This window comes from Bubalus bubalis, chromosome 23 (genome assembly GCF_019923935.1).
Source record: "Bubalus bubalis isolate 160015118507 breed Murrah chromosome 23, NDDB_SH_1, whole genome shotgun sequence".
Classification (NCBI taxonomy): Eukaryota; Metazoa; Chordata; class Mammalia; order Artiodactyla; family Bovidae; genus Bubalus; species Bubalus bubalis.
The window spans coordinates 44,291,903-44,312,337 of record NC_059179.1 but is presented as its reverse complement, the minus strand read 5'-3'; the positions used below and the strand labels follow the sequence as shown (position 1 = coordinate 44,312,337).

The window sequence follows — 20,435 nt, the reverse complement described above, 5'->3', positions numbered from 1 at the left end:
TGCTCCCTGGGTGGCCTTGGCAATTCCCGAGCCTCCAGGGACGATCGAACCCCCGTCTGCACGTAGGGGTTTGTGCAGTGGGACAGTCCCAGGAAGCTCAGGGAGCAGGCTTAGTGGACATTCATCCTGCATTCATCAGAGGCTACACAGCTGCTCGAACATGAGAATGCACCCACAGAGATGCCCTGACTTTGTTGCTGGGACAAGGCAGGATTCCAGGGATGACGGGTGGAATTTACGGTAGCTCAGCCTCGTGGGTCGGCTTTCTTTATGTGAAGGAACGTCTGGATTGGAGAGTGATTTAGGGCTGCTCCAAGCCCTGCACATTCCTTGGGGGGCCATCCCGGAGCCCTCGTGGTCATAAGGGTCTTCGGCTGTCATGGTTGGGAATCTTTACCAAGTAGTAGGCGAGACTTGCCAGGGATGCCTGTGGAGTAGAAATCGGGGTGGGTTTCCACCACCGATTCAGGCATTTCTGGCGGCTGTGAGGTGCAGGGGTGATGGATAAGGGTACAGACAGAGCTGGGGCTGAACCTGGGCCAGCACAGGTCCCCCGGATCTCTCCGCCTGTGCTTGGAGGTGCTGGCCGAGCCGCCTCTCAGGGTTAGATGCTGAGACGATGGAATGAGAGGTTCACCCTGCGGGGCCAGGGCGTTCCCCTCAGGTGTGTTCGCTTGGACATCGAGGGCTTCAAGAGGCTTTGAGATGCCTGTGCTGAGTTTGCATGTCCCATCCAACAATGAAACAGTGATTAACAAAAGGGAAAAAATAGAAAAGGAAGAAAATAAGCCCATGGGGAAATTCACAGTTGTATTGAGGTGTGTCCCTGGGAAAAGCAAAGAGACAGGGACCCGCCCTGGCCAGCCCTTCCCTAGCTTACATTCTGGCCTCTGAGGGGGGAGTGCGTTCTGTGGGTTCACTGAGGCCCCAAGCTGGATCTTCCGCACGGTTGGCGTTGGGCTTCCAAGGGGGTGAGACTGCAGCTCAGCCCGGGACACTGGGCAGAGCTGGGATTCCAGGGCTCCTGGCCGTGTGCTGGGCTCCCATCCTGGCGCCCAGGCCCCGCCGACACGCCAGCCCTGCCCTGCTGCAGTGACGGATATGACTGGAGAGACATGACTTACACGGGTGGGAGGACAGGCCATCCTAGGAAAGGTGCCTGGTGGGCAAGAGCCCAGGGTGAGTCTCCCCCCGACCCTTCCCGTAACTAAGCGTCCTGTCTGCCTGTGAGACAAAGCTCCCAGGACAGGCGGTCCTCTGGCGGGGCCTCCAGGGGCTCGGGAGCACCAGGGGCCCACACAGCGTCCCTGCCACTCAGCCCGGGCTCTGTGGGAAGGGGCGGCCGGGCCCACAGAGGCGGAATGTGCCCAGGAATGTCCTGCTGTGCCCGCTGCCAGCGGGCATGTCCGTGGCCACCTGCCCTGCACCGGGCACGCTGGGACACGCTGGCTGAGCCCCACCGGCCGCCGCCTGCCCTCGCCCCCGTGGGGCCCCAGTACCCGGGACGGGCCAGCGCGGCCTCGCGTTTCCCAGCACGCCTGGGAGCTCTGCACTCCCGGATCACTTCCAGGCCGGATGGAGGTGGGTGAACGGCTGTCCGTCTCCCACCCCTGCCCGAACCCCGGGGCCAGGGCCAGCCCTCTGCCCCACCCCCGTCCTGGTGTACCTGGGCACCGCAAAGAGCTGTCGGGGGCGTCCCACGGAGCCAGGCCCTGTGGTGTCTCGCTTGAGCCCCGTCACCGCCCCACGTGAGCAGCTGTATTTCTCCATTTTGCAAACTGGGAAGAGCAGCTCAGGTTGCACAAGGAGGCCCCCGGGGAATGGCAGTCATCGTGGCCGAGGCGGGAATCCACTGCACGTGGGTGACCCTTCTGAGCCCTCCATTCAGCCTCCGCCCTTGTTCCCGTGCAGGCATCAGGGACGCAGCGAGCAGACTTGTTCCCTGGCCGAGCCCCCCCAGAACGCTGTCCGCCAGCCCGTGGGTGGGGGCTGGGCGGCTCCACTTGGGCTTTGTGGTGGGGGGAGGGTGTGTTAGCTGGGAGGTGAGGGGAGAGAGAGGTTTCTCCAGCGGGGCGATCCTGACTGAGGTGGGGGGCACCCCCGGGAGAGCTTAGCGCACCCAGTTGGCCTGAATGGGCAGGGCAGGGACAGCCAGGTTCACGTAGGACCAATGCCTCTCTCATTGTGGACACGGGCCAAGGACCTCCCCAGGATAAGCCCGGTGTGCGATAGGCTGGAGCCAGGTGTCCACACCCCTCGGGGGCGTCCTGGACGCCACACAGCCCTTGGGGCTTGCCCGTCGTCTCCTTCCTTCTTCAGGCTGGCACTGCACCCAGAGCCTGTGTTCGACGCCCCAGGTGGGGCTCAGCATCCCTCACAGGCATGGTGCCTCCAGGGGTGGAGGATTGCCCTTGAACCCTGACCTTAGACCTGGTCACAGAGCAAGGGAGTGGGCCTTGTGGCTTGTGACGTGGCCAGCTCTGTGGCCCGTGAGGTGCCCCTCTAGGTTTGGCCGGGGAGCCCCCACCTGATGCTGTTAGAAGCAAAGGCAATCAGACACTGTCTCCTGGCCTTCTGGGACCTCTTCCCAGCAGCCCTGCTGTGCCCGGCTCAGGGACGTGGGCAGGCCAGGGTGCCAAGTGGATGGTCTGGTCAGCGGGGACAAACCCCCTCCCTGGGGGCCTGCAGCCACCCTATTCCCCGAGCCTGCCCTCCCAGCCTGGCAACCCACGGGTGCTGAGTGTGCGGCAAATGAATGGTGGTGTCTGGGACCAGCTGGGGTCCTGGCTTCCTGGAGTTGAGGGGTGCTGGGACAACCCTAAGGTGGTCAGCGTAGGCTCTCCTGGCCTCAGGTTTGCCTGGAGTTCAGCCCGACGGTAGCAGGTTTCATTTGGATTTTCCAATATTTGGCCTTGCAGACACGGGGCATGCGTTTCATTTTCCTCAGCGGCCCTCTGGCCTGGGCCCGCTAGCTGGGAGTCAGTGCCGCGTGGCTGTTGCCGTGAAGTCCAGCCTTCCTCCAGGGCCATTGGTGTCAGTGCAGACACCGCCGGAGCCCGTGGTGTGGGGTGGATCCTGGCTATGCAGGTGGCCCCTGGATCCTGCTCGGACACTGTCCTTCCTGAAGTCGGGGGCCAGGGGCCTGGAGCTGCAGAGCTTGGAAGAGGGGCAGAACCAAACCAGAGAGGGTGGGAGTGTGAGCCCAGGGCATCCTCTGGGGGTCCTTCCAGCGGGAGGGGGGCGCTTGGTCCAGTCTGTAGAGGGCATGGGGGCGGCTCGCTTCTGGAGTTTTCCACGCCGAGGCCTGTTGGAGCAGAGAAACCGGCCAGTTGTGTTTCCGCAGGGTTTGCCTGCCTTTCTTTATGATTTATGTTTTATCGTTGAGGAGGAGATCTCGAAGAGCGCCTCCCCTCTCCCCCACCAAACAGAAAGGAAATGCAGCCGAATCGGACACTTTGAACTTAATCTGTGCTTCTCATCTCTTTGCCAGGTGTGGATATATGATGACAGGTGGCGAGGGGGTGGGGGGTTCCATGTTCACACGCGTTGCAGCTCCGGACCCCTGGCCCACACGTCCATCCTCGGCGTGTGTCCTAACCCTCCCTGGGGACCCAGGCTCTCGCGGGCCCTGGGGGGCTGCTGCCCTCAGACCACTTCTGATAGACAAGCAGCTTCCTTCCCGCCCCAGGCAGGGCTGGGCAGCCGCTCTGAATGGCCGGCACTGGCCCACTTGGACAAGGCTGGCGCAGGCTAAGAGACGGGCCTTGTCCAGGGAAAGCTGGGTTTGGGGCACAAAGCTGCCCCAGCCACGGCCTGGGGTCACCCATAAAGCCGGGCAGTGTTCTCCCACAGAGCGAGAGGAGCCCCCCAGGCCAGGCCCCCTCCAAGCGGGCGGGGAGCCCTGCAAACCTCTAGAACAACGAGATATTTTCCAAGGGGTTACCCCGGCCTGCGTCTGTGAGCGCGCCTACCAGCCCCGGGCAAAGGCCCGCACGGCTGACTGCCCACGTGCAGATGGCTGGCACATGTGTGGGCCGTTTGCCACTCAAGGGGCGGCCTTCCCCATGTGTTCCCGTCTTGTGCTTGTGAGAGACTCAGATTTAATTTGGTGATTATTAAGTGTAGGAACCCTGTAGGGTTTTGTTTTTTTTTTTTTCATCTGCACAAAGTACTGTTTTTTGGTAATGCATAAGCCTCATTCCTGCCAATAAGAGAGGAAAGTCGAAAAGAACTTTGGTGGAGAAACATTAAAATGATTTAAGATGGAGATTGTTGCGGCCGTGGGGAGGGTCTTTTTTTTTGAAAATCAGAGTGACCGTTTCAGTAAGATTTGCCTGTGAGTCATCCTTCTTTTTCATTCCTAATTTAGAGTGTCCCTTCCTCTGTAATATAAGCACACACGTATTTTATTTTTTGATGGTATTTTCACACGTTCAGAAATTAAAACAATACACAAGGGAAGTCTCGCTCCCATCCCCCGTGGCCTCAGGTTAACTCCTTGTTTGTTTCTTGTGATCCTTCCAGAATTCCTTTATGCAAGTACCAGCAAATAATAACGTTCTTGTTTCATTCTCCTTTCTTGTACAGAATTCAGCAGGCTGACATCTAGCCTTCTGCACCTCGCTGTCTTAAATCATAGACCCTGGAAGTGTTTCTGAGTCACAGCCCAGCTGTTGGCTGCCTTTTTCCAGCACAGGAGGGTCTGTTGTGTGGCTCTGCCCCACTTTCTTTTTCCCAGACCCCGGCTGTGGACCCCCGGGGCCGCAAGCATTCTTCTCAGCGTTGCCCGGGTCCTTACAGGCGTGTGCAGGTGTATCCTCTGTGGGCGCACCCCACATGCACACTCCTCGTCCGGGAGCCTGTTGCCCAGGTGACGCCGAGGGGGCCATGCTCCCCGACGATGCTGCAGGTGGTCCATTTCCCCACCGCCGCCCCAGCAGATCCTGCTCACATGTGGGTTTTGCCAACCAGAGAGGTGAAAACATGGTTTCTCCGTGTCATTTTAGTTTGCATTTTTCTAGTCAGTTGAACATCTTATAGTTAAAGGTCACTCGTGTGTTCTGCACTGTATTCATGTGCCCTTAAAAGAAAATGGAGGTGTTGCTCTGTTTCTTGATTGTACAGTAGCGTGTTATTCGCTTCAGGCGTGTCCGACTCTTGGCAAGCCCATGGACTGTAGCCCACCAGGCTCCTCTGTCCATGGGCGTCTCCAGGCAGGAATACTGGAGTGGGTTGCCATTTCCTTGTCCAGGGGATCTTCCCAATCCAGGGACTGAACCTGGGTTTCCTGCATTGCAGGCAGATACTTTACCTTCTGAGCCACCAGGGAAAGCTCCAAGTGTCCATTAGAGAGGTTGGTTTTGCATGTGCTGCTGCTGCTAAGCAAGTCACTTCAGTTGTGTCCAACTCTGTGTGACCCCATAGACGACAGCCCACCAGGCTCCCCCATCCCTGGGATTCTCAAGGCAAGAACACTGGAGTGGGTTGCCATTTCCTTCTCCAGTGCATGAAAATGAAACGTGAAAGTGAAGTCGTTCAGTCATGTCCCACTCGTAGCGACCCCATGGACTGCAGCCCACCAGGCTCCTCCGCCCGTGGGATTTTCCAGGCGAGAGTACTGGAGTGGAGTGCCATTGCCTTCTCTGTTTGCATGTGCTGTGAACTGCAAATGTTTGTTTCTGATTTGTTCTTTGTCTTTTGACATTCTTGAGCAGCTTTATTGGGGTATAATTCACATTATACCGTTCGCCCATTCGTAGCCAACGACCTTAGCGGTTTTTGTGCAGCCCTCGGCACAGTCGGTGTTAGGACAGCTTCCTCACCCCCCAGAGCAGCCTCACCCCCACTGCCAGTCGCTGTTCACGCTCAGCCCCCCACTAATCTGCTTTCTGCTCTTCCTGGATCTGCCTGTTGTGGGTCTTTCATATAAATGGGATCATACAGAAACGCCATCTCTCGTTGACCGGCTTCTTTCCCCAAGCAACGTGGTGACTTCAAAGTTCATTCCTGCTGGAGCGTGTGTCAGTGCTTCATTCCTTTTTATGACTGAAAAATACTCCCACCACATTTTATTTATCCAGCTGCTAGTTGACGGGACATTGGGGCGGTTTCCTCTTTTTGGATGTTATGAGTAACACCGCTGTGAACACTGATGGGCGCGTTTTTGTACGGGCATGTGTCTTCATTTTTCTTGGCTATATACCTGGGGTGCAACTGCTGTGTCCTGTAACTCTGTGCTTTAACATTTTCAGAAGCTGTCAGTCTCTGTTCCAAAGCGCGTACACCATCTTACATTCCCACCAGCGCCTTTGGTGTTTTTTGACATGTATACATTTTTATCAAATTTATTATTTCTTTTATGGATCTGAATTTTGGGTTTTAGAAAGGCCTTTCTATCCCAAGACTATAAAAGAATTCTCCTGTATTTCCTTTTAGTGTTTTTATGGTTTTATGTTGCAATATTTGGTCTATGTGGAGTTCATCCTGTATATAGTCTGAATATGGAGCCAGCCTTTTTTTCTCTTTTTTAATATGTCTACTCATTGGTCTCAATACCCGCTATTGAAAATTCCATCTTTTCCTGTCTGCTTTGAGATTCCATCTTTATGACATGCTAACCAGTCCATTCTAAAGGAAGGACTGATGCTAAAGCTGAAACTCCAGTACTTTGGCCACCTCATGCGAAGAGTTGACTCATTGGAAAAGACCCTGGTGCTGGGAGGGATTGGGGGCAGGAGGAGAAGGGGACGACAGAGGATGAGATGGCTGGATGGCATCGCCAACTCGATGGACGTGAGTCTGAGTGAACTCCGGGAGTTGGTGATGGACAGGGAGGCCTGGTGGAGAAGGCAATGGCACCCCACTCCAGTACTCTTGCCTGGAAAATCCCATGGACAGAGGAGGCTGGTAGGCTGCAGTCCATGGGGTCGCTAAGACTCGGACGCGACTGAGCGACTTAACTTTTCACTTTCATGCATTGGAGAAGGAAATGGCAACCCACTCCAGTATTCTTGCCTGGAGAATCCCAGGGACGGGGGAGCCTGGTGGGCTGCCGTTTATGGGGTCGCACAGAGTCGGACACGACTGAAGTGACTTAGCAGCAGCAGGGAGGCCTGGCATGCTGTGATTCATGGGGTCGTAGGGAGTCGGACACGACTGAGCGACTGAACTGAACTGAACCTGGGGCTATTTCAGAACATTCTCTATTGCATTAGTCTCTCTGTCTTCACGCAGTAATATACTCCTAATTATTGAGGCTCTGCAGCAAGTTTTAGCATCTGGTAGGACTAGTCTCAGGGTTTCCCTGGTAGCTCAGCTGGTAAAGAATCCACCTGCAATGCAGGAGAGACCTCAGTTGAATCCCTGGGTCAGGAAGATCCCCCAGAGAAGGGAAAGGCTACCCACTCCAGTATTCTGGCCTGGAGAATCCCATGGACAGAGAAGCCTGGTGGGCTATAGTCCATGGGGTTGCAAAGAGTGGGGACACCACTGAGTAATTAAGCACAGCACAGGACTAGGCTGTCCTAATTGTTCTTCACAGAAGCTTCCTGATCATTCTCACCTGTTTATTTTTCAGTTAAAAACTCGAGAATCTGCTTACTCTGAGATTGGAGGCGGGGGTCGAGGACTGCTGTTGACATTGCAGGTTGAGATTGTGTTAGATTTATGAAATAACTTGGGGAGAATTCACACCTTTTTGAGGTCGAGTCTTCTGTCCACAAGACAGGATGACTATTTGTTCAAGTCCACTGTTACATTCTATGAAGTTTTCTTCCTATTTCTCTCGCCAATTCTTGCATTTTTATTCCTAGGGATTTTCACCTTTTGTGTAACTGGCAGGTCTTCTTGCGGAATTCTGAAAGCAAGTTTTGGTTAAAAAGGGCAGTGGGTTTGACCATCTGTATTATAGATTCTGTTCCCAAAGCCGAGCCCCCTGACCCCTTGGCCATACAGTGCTGACCCCTGATGCCTTGGTCATACAGTACTGTCCACAGAGAGCCATGCCCCCTCCCTCAGCCTGAACACAGCGCAGTGGGCAGAGGAGGGACGGGGGAGATCAAGGTTTGCCAAGCGCCACCTTGGCTTCCTACGTGGTCTCAATGTAATGAACCCTCCAGACAATTCTGTGACTGTTGTGTGCTGTGCCACCTGGGGTCTCTTCGCTTCTCCCAGCCTCAGTTCACCTAATCTGCAGGTGAGGCTGCTAGGCTGATTGGTAATCTGTTCATTTTCCCAGAAAGCCTCGCCTTTCTCTGGAAGCCAATATCGGAACTGGTGGGACTGGTCTCGCCTAATTGTTGTTCACCGAGGCTTCCTGATTATTCTCACCTGTTTTAATTTTCAGTTTAAAAACTTGAGAACCAGCCTCTCTTGAGATGGGAGGGGGCAGACATGGAGCTCCTGGAGCAGGGCTGAGCCGGCCCCGGCGCTCTGCACTCAGGTCACCCTGTGCGTTGGTGTGGCCGCGGGGGCCTGGAGGCCCACCATCTGCTCTGGACTTTGGCCCCACCTTCAGTGCCCCTGCATCCCGGGCAGAGGCCGCCCCTGGAGTCCCCGAGCGTCCCCGCCGCACATTGGCCTCAGCTCCCCCCGCCAGTGTCCTGTGTGCTTTGGAAAGATCTCTTGACTTTAGTCAGGCGAAGAATCCTCTCCACACCAAGCTGAGAGCGAGGTGGTTTCACAAGTCCTGTCCTGAGTGTGTGCTGGCTGGAACACACACCGCAGAATGCTTCATTTCCCAGTTGTGAGCTGCTTGGCGTCAGCATCTGCACCTCTGTGCAGGCAGGCCATCTGCCCCCCCGCCCCAGGGAGCTGGTGTAGAAACGGCCTTCACCACAGTGTGGCCTGGGTATGGGGTGCTCCTGTGTGGGCTCCAGACCCTATAGGGCCGGCTACCGCTCGGAGGACACGACCTCCAGTTTGCGCGGACGCACAAGCTGAGCCCCCGGGGGCCAACCCCGCGGGTCCTTCCTTCCTATCCTACCAGGCTGCTCTCACACCTTCCATGACCTAGCCCCCAAGCCAGGCGGTGGAGCGCGGGTCAGGGCCATGGGGGCCCAGCAGGGTCCACTGGGCTCAGCCTGGCTCCTGGAGGGACGATGCAGACTGGGCTCTAGTGGACGAAGAAGAGCCTGCAGGGCTTGGGTGCTCAGGAGACGTTTCTTGACCTCTGCAGAGGGAAACCCGGGAAATGACCCAGGAAGTCCGGGCTTCCCAGTAACTGCCAGGGCCATCCGTGCACCCTCACAGATAGTCCCTGCCCAGCCCCAGCTGCCTGATTCTAGAGCCCGTGGTCTGGGAAGAACTTTTGAGTGTCCAGGTGCTCCCCGGGGCCTCCCTATCTGGGCTGCATGGCCGGCGTTTCCCATACTCCCGAGGGCAAGGGAGCAGTCCGGGCTCGAGGGGGCTGCCTCTCACGGGGGTCCCGTAGGTGAGTGTGACAGGGACAGACTAGGCCCAATGAGCAGGAAGTGGTGCTGGGCTCTGCGTCCTGAGCCCGGAGATGAGAAGCCGGGAGTGAGGGGCCGGCCGTGCCCACTGCCCCAGGCCACCTCCAGCCAGACCTACAGCTCTGACCTGGGGCAGCCCCACCACCTGACCCGTCGTTGGGCTCCCAGGCTTCCTGTAAGTGACAGTCCAGCCTTCATGCAAAATTCAGATTTACTAAAGATGGATTAATGATAGGCCCCAAGTAAGCCAGTGTCTTTTTTTTTTCTCTTATCTGAGATAATTAAAAACAAAAACACAGCACCACCCCAGGAAACCACACGCCTCACCACCGCCTTGGTTGTCACTATGCCAGCCTCCAGCATAAACGAGACTTAGAAAATTTCCAGGCCGCTAGCCATCCTCACGGCCTGGTGTTTTCCCGACACTTGGAGATTCTGCTCTGGAGAAGGCGTCTGTTTGGGGAGGAAATGCCCGGACTCTGCCAGCACCCGAGCCCAGCAGCTCCAGCAGAGGGGCCCCCGAAGCTCCAGGAGCCCCGGCCAGGCGGGGACCTGGTCTGGCCAAACTGACTGGCTGGTCGGGCTTGTTGGGATGCCCCTGTTTTTGAGGCGGTTCCCTCAAGATCAGTCACACAAAGCGATCTAGGAAGTTAGATGACCAGAAGCTGGCATCAGGAAAAAGCAAACGTGCCAGGCTGGAAGGCCGGTGCGGGAGAGGGGAGTTGGGCGCTGTCACCCTGCTGTCTGAGCAGGGGGAAGTGCCGTGTGCCTTGGGGGACCCGGGTCCCATCCCAGCACGGCGCAGAGAGGACGTTTCACCCGGGGCCCGGGGTGAGGACGCGGGCTGCCCCGAAGACAGGGCCCCTCCCCGCGGCCGCTCCTCCCCGGCAGTCCCGACCCGTGGACCTCACGGGCTGCCTTCGCGCATTCCTGTTTGGAAGGAACAGCACTGTGGGTGAGCCGTGGAGAGCAGAGCGCTTTGACCTCCCGTCTGAGGTCAGTTCCATGGAAGCGGGGCTGGAGTGCAGAATCTGGTCCCGGAGACCCTGCGGCTCCTGGGAGGAACCTGTAGGAAGTGCAGGAAGCAGCCAGGCCGGCCGCAGCCCAACTCCGGGGAGCACCGTCGTGTGAAGAGCACCTGGGGTTGGACCCCCCACCCCCAACCCCGGTCCGGGGCTGCTCCGGGACCCACGTCAGCCCGTCATTGGCCGGGGGTCTGCCTCAGGAGGATGGCCCAGGGGGGCTGGGGCTGTGCCAGCCAGCACGTTGGCACTAGGGAGCGGGCTTCCATAGTCGAGGGGGATGCCAGGAGCCCCCCCTTCTCATCCCTTTTCTGGTAGGACCCTTGTGAAGGCCCAGCAGTCAGGCCGGCAAGGACTGTTCCATTTCTGGAGCAAACAAGGCAACTCCAGACTCAGGTCCGGGTTCTCTGACCCCATCCGCTGCTCCTCCCTGGGGCCACATGTACCGTACTCCTGAGGCCTTCCTGGTTCCAGAGGTTCAAGGGCAAGTTGGGGCCTAAGAAACCAGGAGTGAGGAAAACAGTCGGTTCTCCTCAGGGCACTGTCTGCTTCAGGCCACGGCACCCCCTTGGCCCACCTTGCTCTTGGGCCCACACTGCCGCAGGCTGGCACAGGGATCCCTGGCCCCTGGGGACAGGATGGAGCTCACAGCCTGCTGCTGGGCAGGGTCGGGGGCGGGAGGCATGCACAGGGAGATGGGGCTGAGTCTGTTGAGTTCGGGTGAGTCTCCCAAGGTGGGGTTTGGTTTTCAGCTGGTAGCTCAAGGCAGAGTTGCCCTGAGCTGGTGAGGGGCTATGAGCTCTTCGCCCCTTGGCAGGGTGGGCACTTGGGGCTGGGTGTGGCTGCAAGTGCCAGGGGGTGCTCTCCCCCACCCAGGTCTGGTGGGCCTCTGCCTGCAGTGAGGGCTGCCTGGAGTTCCCAGGGGGATACCAGCAAAGATCCGCACAGGAGAAGGGGGCCCTTGCTCCTGACTGCAGAGCCTTGGGGAGATTGGATAGGTGTGTGGGCTGCGACGCGGCTGGATAGACCCTGCGATATGGCAGGTCTGATGGAAGCAGCTGGACTTTCAGGGCCCTACTCCAAAGTCACTCCAGACTCTCGGGCTGGGGTGCTGACGAGTATCTCCAGCCTCTAGCCTGAGGCCACATGGATGGTCCTCTCTGAGTTCTGTTACCTGGGCAGGCCTGTGCCCAAGTAGGCGGCCCAGCCCTGGGGCTAGGGCTGGGTTTCAAGAGAACAGAGTTTGGCGTAGGGGGTCTGTCCCCGAGCAACCACTTCACGCTGGAATGATGTGTTCACACGGTGCTTTGAACTTGTCCTCAGCTTTGCCGCTTTCCCCAGAGGGGCGCCCAGGCCTCCGGCAAGCCCGTGTAGCATTCTCCCGTGGGTGCTGAGGTCTCGGGGAGTGTGAGCTGCCAGGAGAGGCGGGGTGGGACCCGGCCCCCAGAGCCTGGCAGGCACAGCGCCACACCCTGGATGTTGGCATAGCACGGGCTCTGCTGGCTTGGAACCTGGGCGGGACACACAGCTGCCCCATTGTGACGGCCACATTCCTCCCCGGCAGGTGGGCCGTGCCACCGCTGGGACACTCTGCAGAGGGGTCTTGGTTTTCACCGTGGCTGCAACAGCTGAGTTTTGAGTCAACAGTGTTTTCAAGGTGACACTGGCCTTGTGGCCAAGGAGGAGGTGCCTTTGAGGACTTGCAGAAGGTGGGGCCAGGGGCGTCCCGGGGTTTGCTCTGACAACAGTCACCAACCAAACCTGGCAGCTCCTTGTCCTGCCTCAGAGCAGAAACGACCCAGTTATTCCAGACAGCCAGAACAGGGGCGGGGGCGGGGCTGGTGCCCTTGGCCCACCCCTCGTTGGTTGGGGGGGCCATGGCCCAGAGGTGGGAGGGTCTTGTCTGAAGTTGTCAGGCCTGTGTGTGGCAGAACCTAGGACTGTAACGGCAGCCTCTCTGACCTCAGTCCTCTCCCGGGCACACTCAAGGCAGAAGCCACATCTCAGAAAGGCCCCAGCAAACCGGGGTCCGCAGCACCCTGCTGCTGGCGTGGCCGCTGCATAACACGATTTGTGCCCAGACATGCCGTCACGGCTGCCGTGAAGGCAGGCACCCCCCTCAACACACACACCTTCGTCAGCACCTGGGGTCAGTCTGCTTGGCAGGCAGGATGCTCGGGAGGAGTTCCGGAAGACCCTGTTCTCGTGGTACAGCTCCCAGGAAGCAGGGAGGCCCGCTCAGGTCCTGCACATGGAGGGGAACATTATGGCCGTTCCCCCAGGGCTGCAAGCCCCAGGATCTCAGCCTCACCTGTGGCCCATTCGCAGCACACCGGGCTCACACTGGACGCCACTGTCTGTAACTGGACTCACATGGCTATGCACCGCCACTCCTTCCACTCCGCCACGTCTACAGGGCGAGAGACCATCTGGCCATGCAGGGGTTTAGATCTGGCTTCCCGGGGCCTCCCTCCTAGGCCTCCCTGCTGAGTCTGGGGTTTGATGCCCCTGCCTGGGCTGGGCCATCTTTCCTCCCTTCTACCCCCCACCCAGTTCTCCTCTTGTCCCGGCTCAGGTCTAGGCCTGTCCAGAGGGTGGCCGGGAGGTGGAGAGGCCTCAGGGGCCTCCCAGCTGGGGCTTATCCCCACCCAGGTTTGCGTTCTGACCCTGGGGACATGAAGGGTCTCGGGGGCCACTTTGCATGAGGAGCTGTCTCCCAGCAGCAGAGCAAGCGTGCCCAGTGAGGACTTGGGCCCTCTGAGCCCTACGTGGCCCAGCAGGGGCTCCGCGCCCCTAGGCTGGCTCCTGCTGCAGTCAGGGCCAGCATCTCAGGTCTAATGGGTGGCCTGGCTCTTCTCTCCTCAATCCCCCCAGCACCCCCCTCAACCCCCAGCCTGCCTTCCTCAGTTAATCAAAAGATTCCAGGACAAGCAGACCCATGAGAATGGGTTCCTCCACGGTGCAGGCAGGAACAAGGAAAGTGCGCACTGCGGGCCCCGCCACCTCCCTCCAGAGAGAGCGCCTTTTCTTTTCCATTTGCCCAGACTGCTTCAGCAGCTCGTGCGCCGTGACAGCCAGTGGTCGTCTTTATTTCAAAGCGACACATAAACACTGCCGTCACAAACGGACCAGGGCCCTCGGGGACGGGCCTGTGGCCTCGGCGTCGGTGGGCAGGCGGTGCTGCCCGCGTTCCCACCTCCCAAAGCCCGGATCCCCCCAGCCGCTGCCTCCAACGCTCCTCCCTTTCTGTCTCGTCCCTGGGAAGGGGCTGGGCTGCTTCTGTCCTGCCCGGGCCTCGCGCTCAGTCGTGGAAGCAGGCCTGTAGCTGGACCCACTTGTGCACAGTGCCGGCTGCCCCCTCTTGTGAGTGCGTGGGGTCGCGTCCAGGCTGTGGCTGCCGCCGGCGGGCCCTAGGCTGCCTCCTTCAGGCCGGCCACATTCACAGAGGCAGGGCTTGGCGGGCGCAGAGCTCTTGGCTCTTGCTGGGGCCTCAGATGGCCCTGAGGGACAGGTAGGGATCTTCTTAGGCCTGAGGCGGCCGCTGAGGCCTAAGCGTGGCTGGGGGTGGGGGGTCTGCCCATGGCCCCCAGCTGTGAGCCCTGCCCCGCCCCCAGCGGGGCTGAGACACCCACCACCCGAGGGCCCGGGAGCCCAGGGCCCCGTGTGGAACTGTGTACCACGAGAACATCAAGCCCACCCACCCACCCCCACCCCGCCCATGTCCCGTCCCCACCACGGTGAGAAGGTGGCGTGGGCCCCCGCGTCCGCTCTGAGCGCCAGCGCGGCCTGGCGGCTTCTCCCTCTACATCAGTGGGCCCGTTCCTGCTGTGTTCTTCCAACGGCTCAAGAGCCTCCCTCGGCCTGAAAAGACATGCTTTACGGAACCAGCATCACGGGGAATGATGCTGGGTCACTCCCTTCTTTCCACTGTAACAGTGTGATGAGGCACATTTGTGTTGCTGCGTCCGAACTGTTTTCTTGCGATAAAAATCCTAGAGGTGAACCTGCCACTTCGGTTTTGCAGGAAGGTTGTGCGTGAAGGCCTCTGAGCCTGCCCCCAACACCCTCCCTACTGCACCACCACCACCCCCAGTCCCCCCAGAACTGGATGTTAGAAAGTTTGTGCTCTTTGCCAGTTTGTAGACAAATAACTGCATTTTGAGGCTTCCCTGGTGGTTCAGACGGTAAAGCGTCTGCCTACAATGCGGGAGACCTGGGTTCAATCCCTAGGTCGGGGAGATCCCCTGAAGAAGGAAATGGCAACCCACTCCAGTACTCTTGCCTGGAGAATCCCATGGATGGAGGAGCCCGGTGGGCTACAGTGCATGGGGTTGCAAAGACTTGGACATGACTGAGTGACTTCAGTCACTCACTCAACTACATTTGTGTCTCTTGATTAACATGGTGTTCACCGGCCAGGGGTGGTTCTTCATGAGTTAACCAACAGCCCCTCTGTCCTTGCCGATGTTGGGGAGGGCATTCCATCGCCTGGTGGGCCCACCACCATGTAGCCCCCCAGGGGTCTTGGCCGGGCTGGGTGGGGCGTTCGGTCCTTGGATTCTGCGGGACTGCGACCCCTTGTGACCTGTGTCTGTCTTCCCCACAGAACTGTCAGACCTTCAGCAGTCTCAGCTGCCTGAACACAGGGACGGAGGACCGGAGCGCCCACAGCCCCTTCGCCCTGCACACCAGGTCCTGGGCCGCCCTGCACTCGGCCTCCAGCGCAGGGGGCAGGACGCCCGCCGGGACCCCGGTCCCTGAGCCTCTGCCCTCCTCCCTGGACGACCCGCTGGCCTGCCGGGAGGAGCCATGCTGCGAGGAGCCGGGCACAGCCTGGCGGGACCGCAGGACCCGCAGCAGCCCCTGCTCCCTGGACGGCGAGCTGGACATCGAGCAGATAGAGAACAACTGAGGGGCTGCAGGCCCTGGGTGGGGGCGGGGGGCAGGGGGTGGGAGGGCTCGTTCGAATCGAGGGGCCTCCTCCAGCTCACCCCCCAGGTGCGGTGGCGGGCCCTCCGGGGAGCCCCACCGCTGGGCCTGATCCGAGCTTCCTGGGAGGCGGGCATCAGGGCCCAGGAGCGAGCCCACCGCCTCCCGGAGATGCTGTCCCGCCTGCGGGGGTCCGGGCCGCCCCCCACTCCCCGCCCCGCAGTGCAGCATCTCAGCCTTTCACCAGCACGGCAGCCACGGTCCACGGAACCGCGGGGGCCGGGATGGAAGCTTCTCAGTCTCGGTCTCTTGCCCCCCTTTCACTTGTGGCACATCGATGGGCACGGCACCCCAGCCTTGCCCACTGGGCAGTCTCTCGGCGTCTGTGCAGGGCTGGGGTTTCCACCCCCAGCCCGGGTTTCCGCCTGAGGTCTGCATGCTGGCATCACGGGCCCACCCGCCCTCCCACTCTCAGGTTTGGGTCGGGGGGCCAGCCCTGCCGTGCCCTCCTCCCCTCGAGTGTGTATTCCGTGCCTTCTCTCCCAGGTCTCCCGTTCAGGCTCGGGAAGGCGGGGGAGGCTTCCTCGGTCGTTAACACCAGAACCGTTCGGCCTTAATTCCAGGTGTGGGCGATGGGGCCCTGCGTGCCGGGTGGACTCCCAGGGTCCAGGGAACACCTCGGGGTGTTGGGGGTTGCTTGTTAGAGGCCCGTCCAGTTGGGTAGACATCTGGTGGCTCCGTTGGCTGAGAAGGCAGAGGCGTGAGCCCCTCCCATGGTGTGGAGGTCCCAGCTCCAGACTCTTTGCTGCTCTGGGGCTGGGGGCTGAAGTTGGCAGGGTCAGCAGCTGGCAGCCGCTGTCCACGATGCCCTGCCACTGAGCAGTGAGCTCAGTAGACATGGGTGAGTGGAGAGACGTCCCCAGAGAAGGGCGGCCTTTTGAAAGCGTCCTCAGGGACAAGGGCCCTGTGCAGGTGCGCAGACCCAGGTCCTGGGCATGTTCCAGGACTAGGGGGTGCCTGTCGGCCATTCTGGGCCCGGACATCTACCAAGCACAGCCTTGTTGGTTGGGGGGGTTTGGGGGGGTGCCACCTCCCTGCTACCGCCCCAACCACAAGCACAGAATGGGGTGCCCACATGCCCTTCCTGGCTCCCGGTGCCCCAGCAGAGCCGCCCCAGGTCCACGAGGAGCCCCAACTCCTTGAGGCTTCTCTCCCAGACCGCTCCTCCTCAGCCCCGCTTTGCAGACATGCCCCATGGGGCTCTGGCTCCCCTGGAATCCAGCTGTCAGCAGCTCGGCGTCTTCTGCAGACAACAGCAGTGGGGGTCAGCTTATGAGCAAAGCGGCTCCTTTTCCCACAAGGCTCAGTCCATCCACGTGTCCCCTGCAGTCCGCTGCCACGCGACAGAGGCGCTCCGGGGATCCCTTTGGTCCCACTCACCTTCTGCTGACGGCAGAGCCCTCAGTGCTTGCAAGGGCTGAGGGCACATGGTTCTTTCTCTTTCCTCTGAAGAGAGACCAGGTTTGGGGAAACGTGACTTAAACCTTTACTTCTGGACATCCGAAGTGCGGTGGCTCAAGTTCTCATTTAGAGTTGGCTCTTCTTAAAAATCAGCTGTTTAAGATGCTTGCAGAAAACCCCAACTCCATGACCCGCCACCCTGCCCCCCTGAGATGGTGTCAGAAGCCGCAGGTTATAGAGCATCGTGGGCGTTTGGGCACTGGGCAGGTCCCGCCAAAGGGCACAGCTCCCCTGGGGAGCCAGACCAGGCGGCTCGTTGTCTTTGAGCCCATCCAGGGGACCCGGGGGCGTCCAGCAGCAGGTGCATGGACAGGAGAGTACGTGCCAGCGCCCCCTGGCCTCAGGGAGCCTGGGTGGGAGGCATGATACCTGACCCACACCGAGTGGCCACAGCGGGCATGCGCCCTGGACAGCAGCCCTTCCCCTGGACGCCCTTCCTCCGGGCCGGGAAGGGAGGCATGCAGTGGTGGGTGTCACAGGGCTGTAGTGCGCGTGGCCCCCTCGGACCCTGCCAGCCACCCCCCACCCCTTCTCAGGCCTGGTGGCAGGGAAGGACGAGCCGTGGCCCCACCCGCCCCATCTCCCTGCAGGCTGCTCCTGGGACCCATGAGGCAGAAGGGCTTGCAGCCCAGGGCAGGGTTTGGCCCTTCCCAGCCTCCTCAGGCCTCTCTTGGCTGTTCGTGCTCCCACAGAAGCTCCCCACCCAAGCCCAAGACAGCAGCAAGGAGGGGAGAGGATGACCAGTGACCCCTCAGAGAAAGAGGCAGCTGTGGGGTGGCTTCATGTCCGTCTTCCCATCAAAGAGAGCAGTCCCCATCTGTCTATAGAAGGTGCTGCCTGAGGCCCGTCTCTGGGCTCTGCTTCCCTGGCACCAGGACTCCTGGTCTTGAAGGGAGACTCTCTCTGACCACCCTGGGGTGGGGGGTGTCCCTAGGGGGCAGCAGGCCAGCTGGTGCCTCCTCCCCAGCCCCAAACCTCACTTCTGCCGGGACTCTGCCTCGTGCAGCCCATGAACTCCTGCCTGTAAGGGGGAACGGGGGAAGTTCAGAGCCAGGAGGGAGGGCTGTGCCAGGCTGTCTGCCTGCCCGGGGGCCCAGAAGGACAACAGCAGGGTCGCGCATTTGAAGGGTGTGGGGGCTTCCTGTTGGGGCACCCCCACTAAAGCCGCCGACTAACAGAGGCCGCTGCCCGTGGGGCCGGGCTGGGCATCGGGGCGGCAGCCTCAGCGTTTACATTACCGCATACCCTCTTGCCTTACTCGCGGTGGAGGCCACGGCCAGTGCAGCACCCGCGGGCAGACACGACTCCCAGGCCCCTGGAGAGCTCGTGAGGATTTTCACTCTCAGAAAGCCTTACTTTTCAACAAAATTTTTGTAGCAGGAAAAGTTTTTGTGAATTTGTATACGCTGAAAGAAATTTTAAAATGCAAAGTCCACCTTAGAAAGGAAACAAAACCCATTGTCCACAGGGGGCCCCAGAGCAAGGTGGGGGAGGGGCAGCCTGTGCGTTTCCACACCCTGGCTGGTGCTGCCCGAGCCTCCAGCCCACGCCCTGGACAGACGCCCCACCGCGGGCTCGAGTTTCATGCACCCTGGCCTGGAGGCAGGTCATCCACACGATGACTGTGTCAGATCCCACAGCCTGGGGTGCAAGCGGTCCCCACGCCCCGGCTCTGGGGGCAGCAACCCAGCCAGGACAGCGCCTCCATGTAGGCGATGGTGCCGCCGCTCGCTGCAGGCTCAAGGTGGCCGGACCCCTCCCACTGGCGCCTCTTTAAAGAGAAGAGAAAAGGATTTAACTAAAAAAAAATCCCAGACCACAGCAGAAATCTTATACCTAGCTAGAATAGTCCAATCTTCTAGCATAGTCTCCTTGGCAAAGAAACTGTGTCCCAGTGTGGGGGCCCACGTCCCGGGCGCGGGTGCCCGTGGGCTGGCCGTCTCTGGGGTCACGTGCGCTTTCCCAGCAGCTCCCATCGGTGCCCTGGAGCTTCAGGAAGCGTGGTGGCCGGAAAACGGGCCACGTCAGGCCCGGCCCCTGCCCGGGTGAAGCGCTGTGCAGGGATGGCGCTGGGTCTGCCCCCCACTGCCACCCACCGCAGCCTGCCCTCTGCGCAGGCCACAACTGTCTTGCACTAGGGCCGCTCTAGTCTCTCAGGAATCTGCTTGTTACTTTTACTGTGTAAATAAAGCTTCCTGGTTCAGTACCCAGCTGCTGTGAGCCGGCTGTGTGCTTTCTGTTGGGGGGTTGGGGGTGACGGATCGGAGGGTTGCACCTCTGCTCTGGGCTGGCACAGGCAGAGCCTGGGGCCTTTCTGTCCCCTCCAAGCCCCAGGGTCAGATCTGTAAAGTGGGGGGAGAGCTGACATCTCAGCACTCTAAAAATCTACCGGTGCAGGAGGCTGTGAGTGACTGACGGGAGGGCTGGCCATGGCCACAGCTGTGATCCAGGGGGCCCCCGGCTCCGGGGCAGTCATTAGAGTGCATGTGTGTTCTGGGCGGAGGACTTCTGCTCCTCGCTCCAGCCAGGAGCCAGGTACCCTACCCCCCTGTAATCCCCAAGTTTAGGAGCACTGAGGGACCTGCTTGTCACAGAGCCGTCGTGAGCATGTCAGCTCAGCCCCCAGCAGCACCCAGGCCAGGCCACACGGCCCTGATGCTATAAAGGGCCTGGCCTGAAAGTCCTGCCGGGTGCAGGGCCACCTGCCCACCAGGGTACACAGGCTGGGCCCTCCCTGCCCCGCAGAGGACGCACAGCTCAGGTCTGCACCGCTCGTGCCGAGGGGTCAGCAGCGCACACAGCTCAGCCCAGAGTGGGCTCCTGTGCCTGGCCCCCAAGTCACGGACCCTTTGCTCACCAAGCTCAGGAGACCATGATGCTTGCAGCCTTGGGGACAAATTTACGGAGGCGTGTGTAATTTCTAAGAAGCCAGGGTTGGCCCACGTCCTCTGACCACAGAGGCTATGGCTAGAGATCTCTTAGGTCCTAAGGACGCCCCCCAACCCTGGGAATGGGCCACCAGAGCACCCCACCCAGACTCGCCTTGTTTTCTGTTTAGCAGCTCTTCCTTTTTCAAATAGGCCCATGAACGTGCAGTTCACGAAGCAGGTGAGGCAAGGCTGGGGGTGGGAGGAGCCCCATGCCCTCCCCTGGCAGCCTTGTTAGCCCCAAGGCCAGGGGCCCAGAGACCCTGCCTCATGCTCCCCATGACTGGCAGAGGAGGCTCCCCCAGAGTGGCCCTGGATGGCTACGGCCTTAATAGCTCCTTACTCGCCCACCTCAGGCTACGTCCATGGCAGGGCTTGGATCTGGCTTCAGCACATCCCAGCTCAGCAGCCCCCTTGGTGCCTCGGCAGGGGCAGGGGCAGCAGGGGACACTGCCTCAAGCACAAGCTCTGGGGCTTGCAGCTCAAATGCCCTGCCGTTGGGTCCGGCCCAACTGAGGGCCACCCGCAGCCAACAGGGGCACCATCCATGGGCCACCAGGACGTAGGCTGCCTCTGAGCAGCCTCCT

The 20,435-nt window shown here is 60.1% G+C and overlaps 1 protein-coding gene across 2 annotated transcripts in view; it reads left to right on the top strand.

Annotated features, from left to right (window-relative positions):
- The window catches only part of FAM53B (family with sequence similarity 53 member B), a 113,418-nt gene extending 94,287 nt beyond the window's left edge, over nt 1-19,131 (top strand). Inside the window, exon 5 of one of the 2 annotated variants that reach the window (XM_025274434.3) lies at nt 15,078-19,131. In XM_025274434.3, coding sequence (XP_025130219.3) covers nt 15,078-15,383 — 306 coding nt within the window. In that variant the 3' untranslated portion in view covers nt 15,384-19,131. The remainder of the gene's footprint in view (nt 1-15,077) is intronic. The other variant, XR_006547852.2, reaches the window with a different exon arrangement.
- Nucleotides 19,132-20,435: the final 1,304 nt, after the last annotated feature.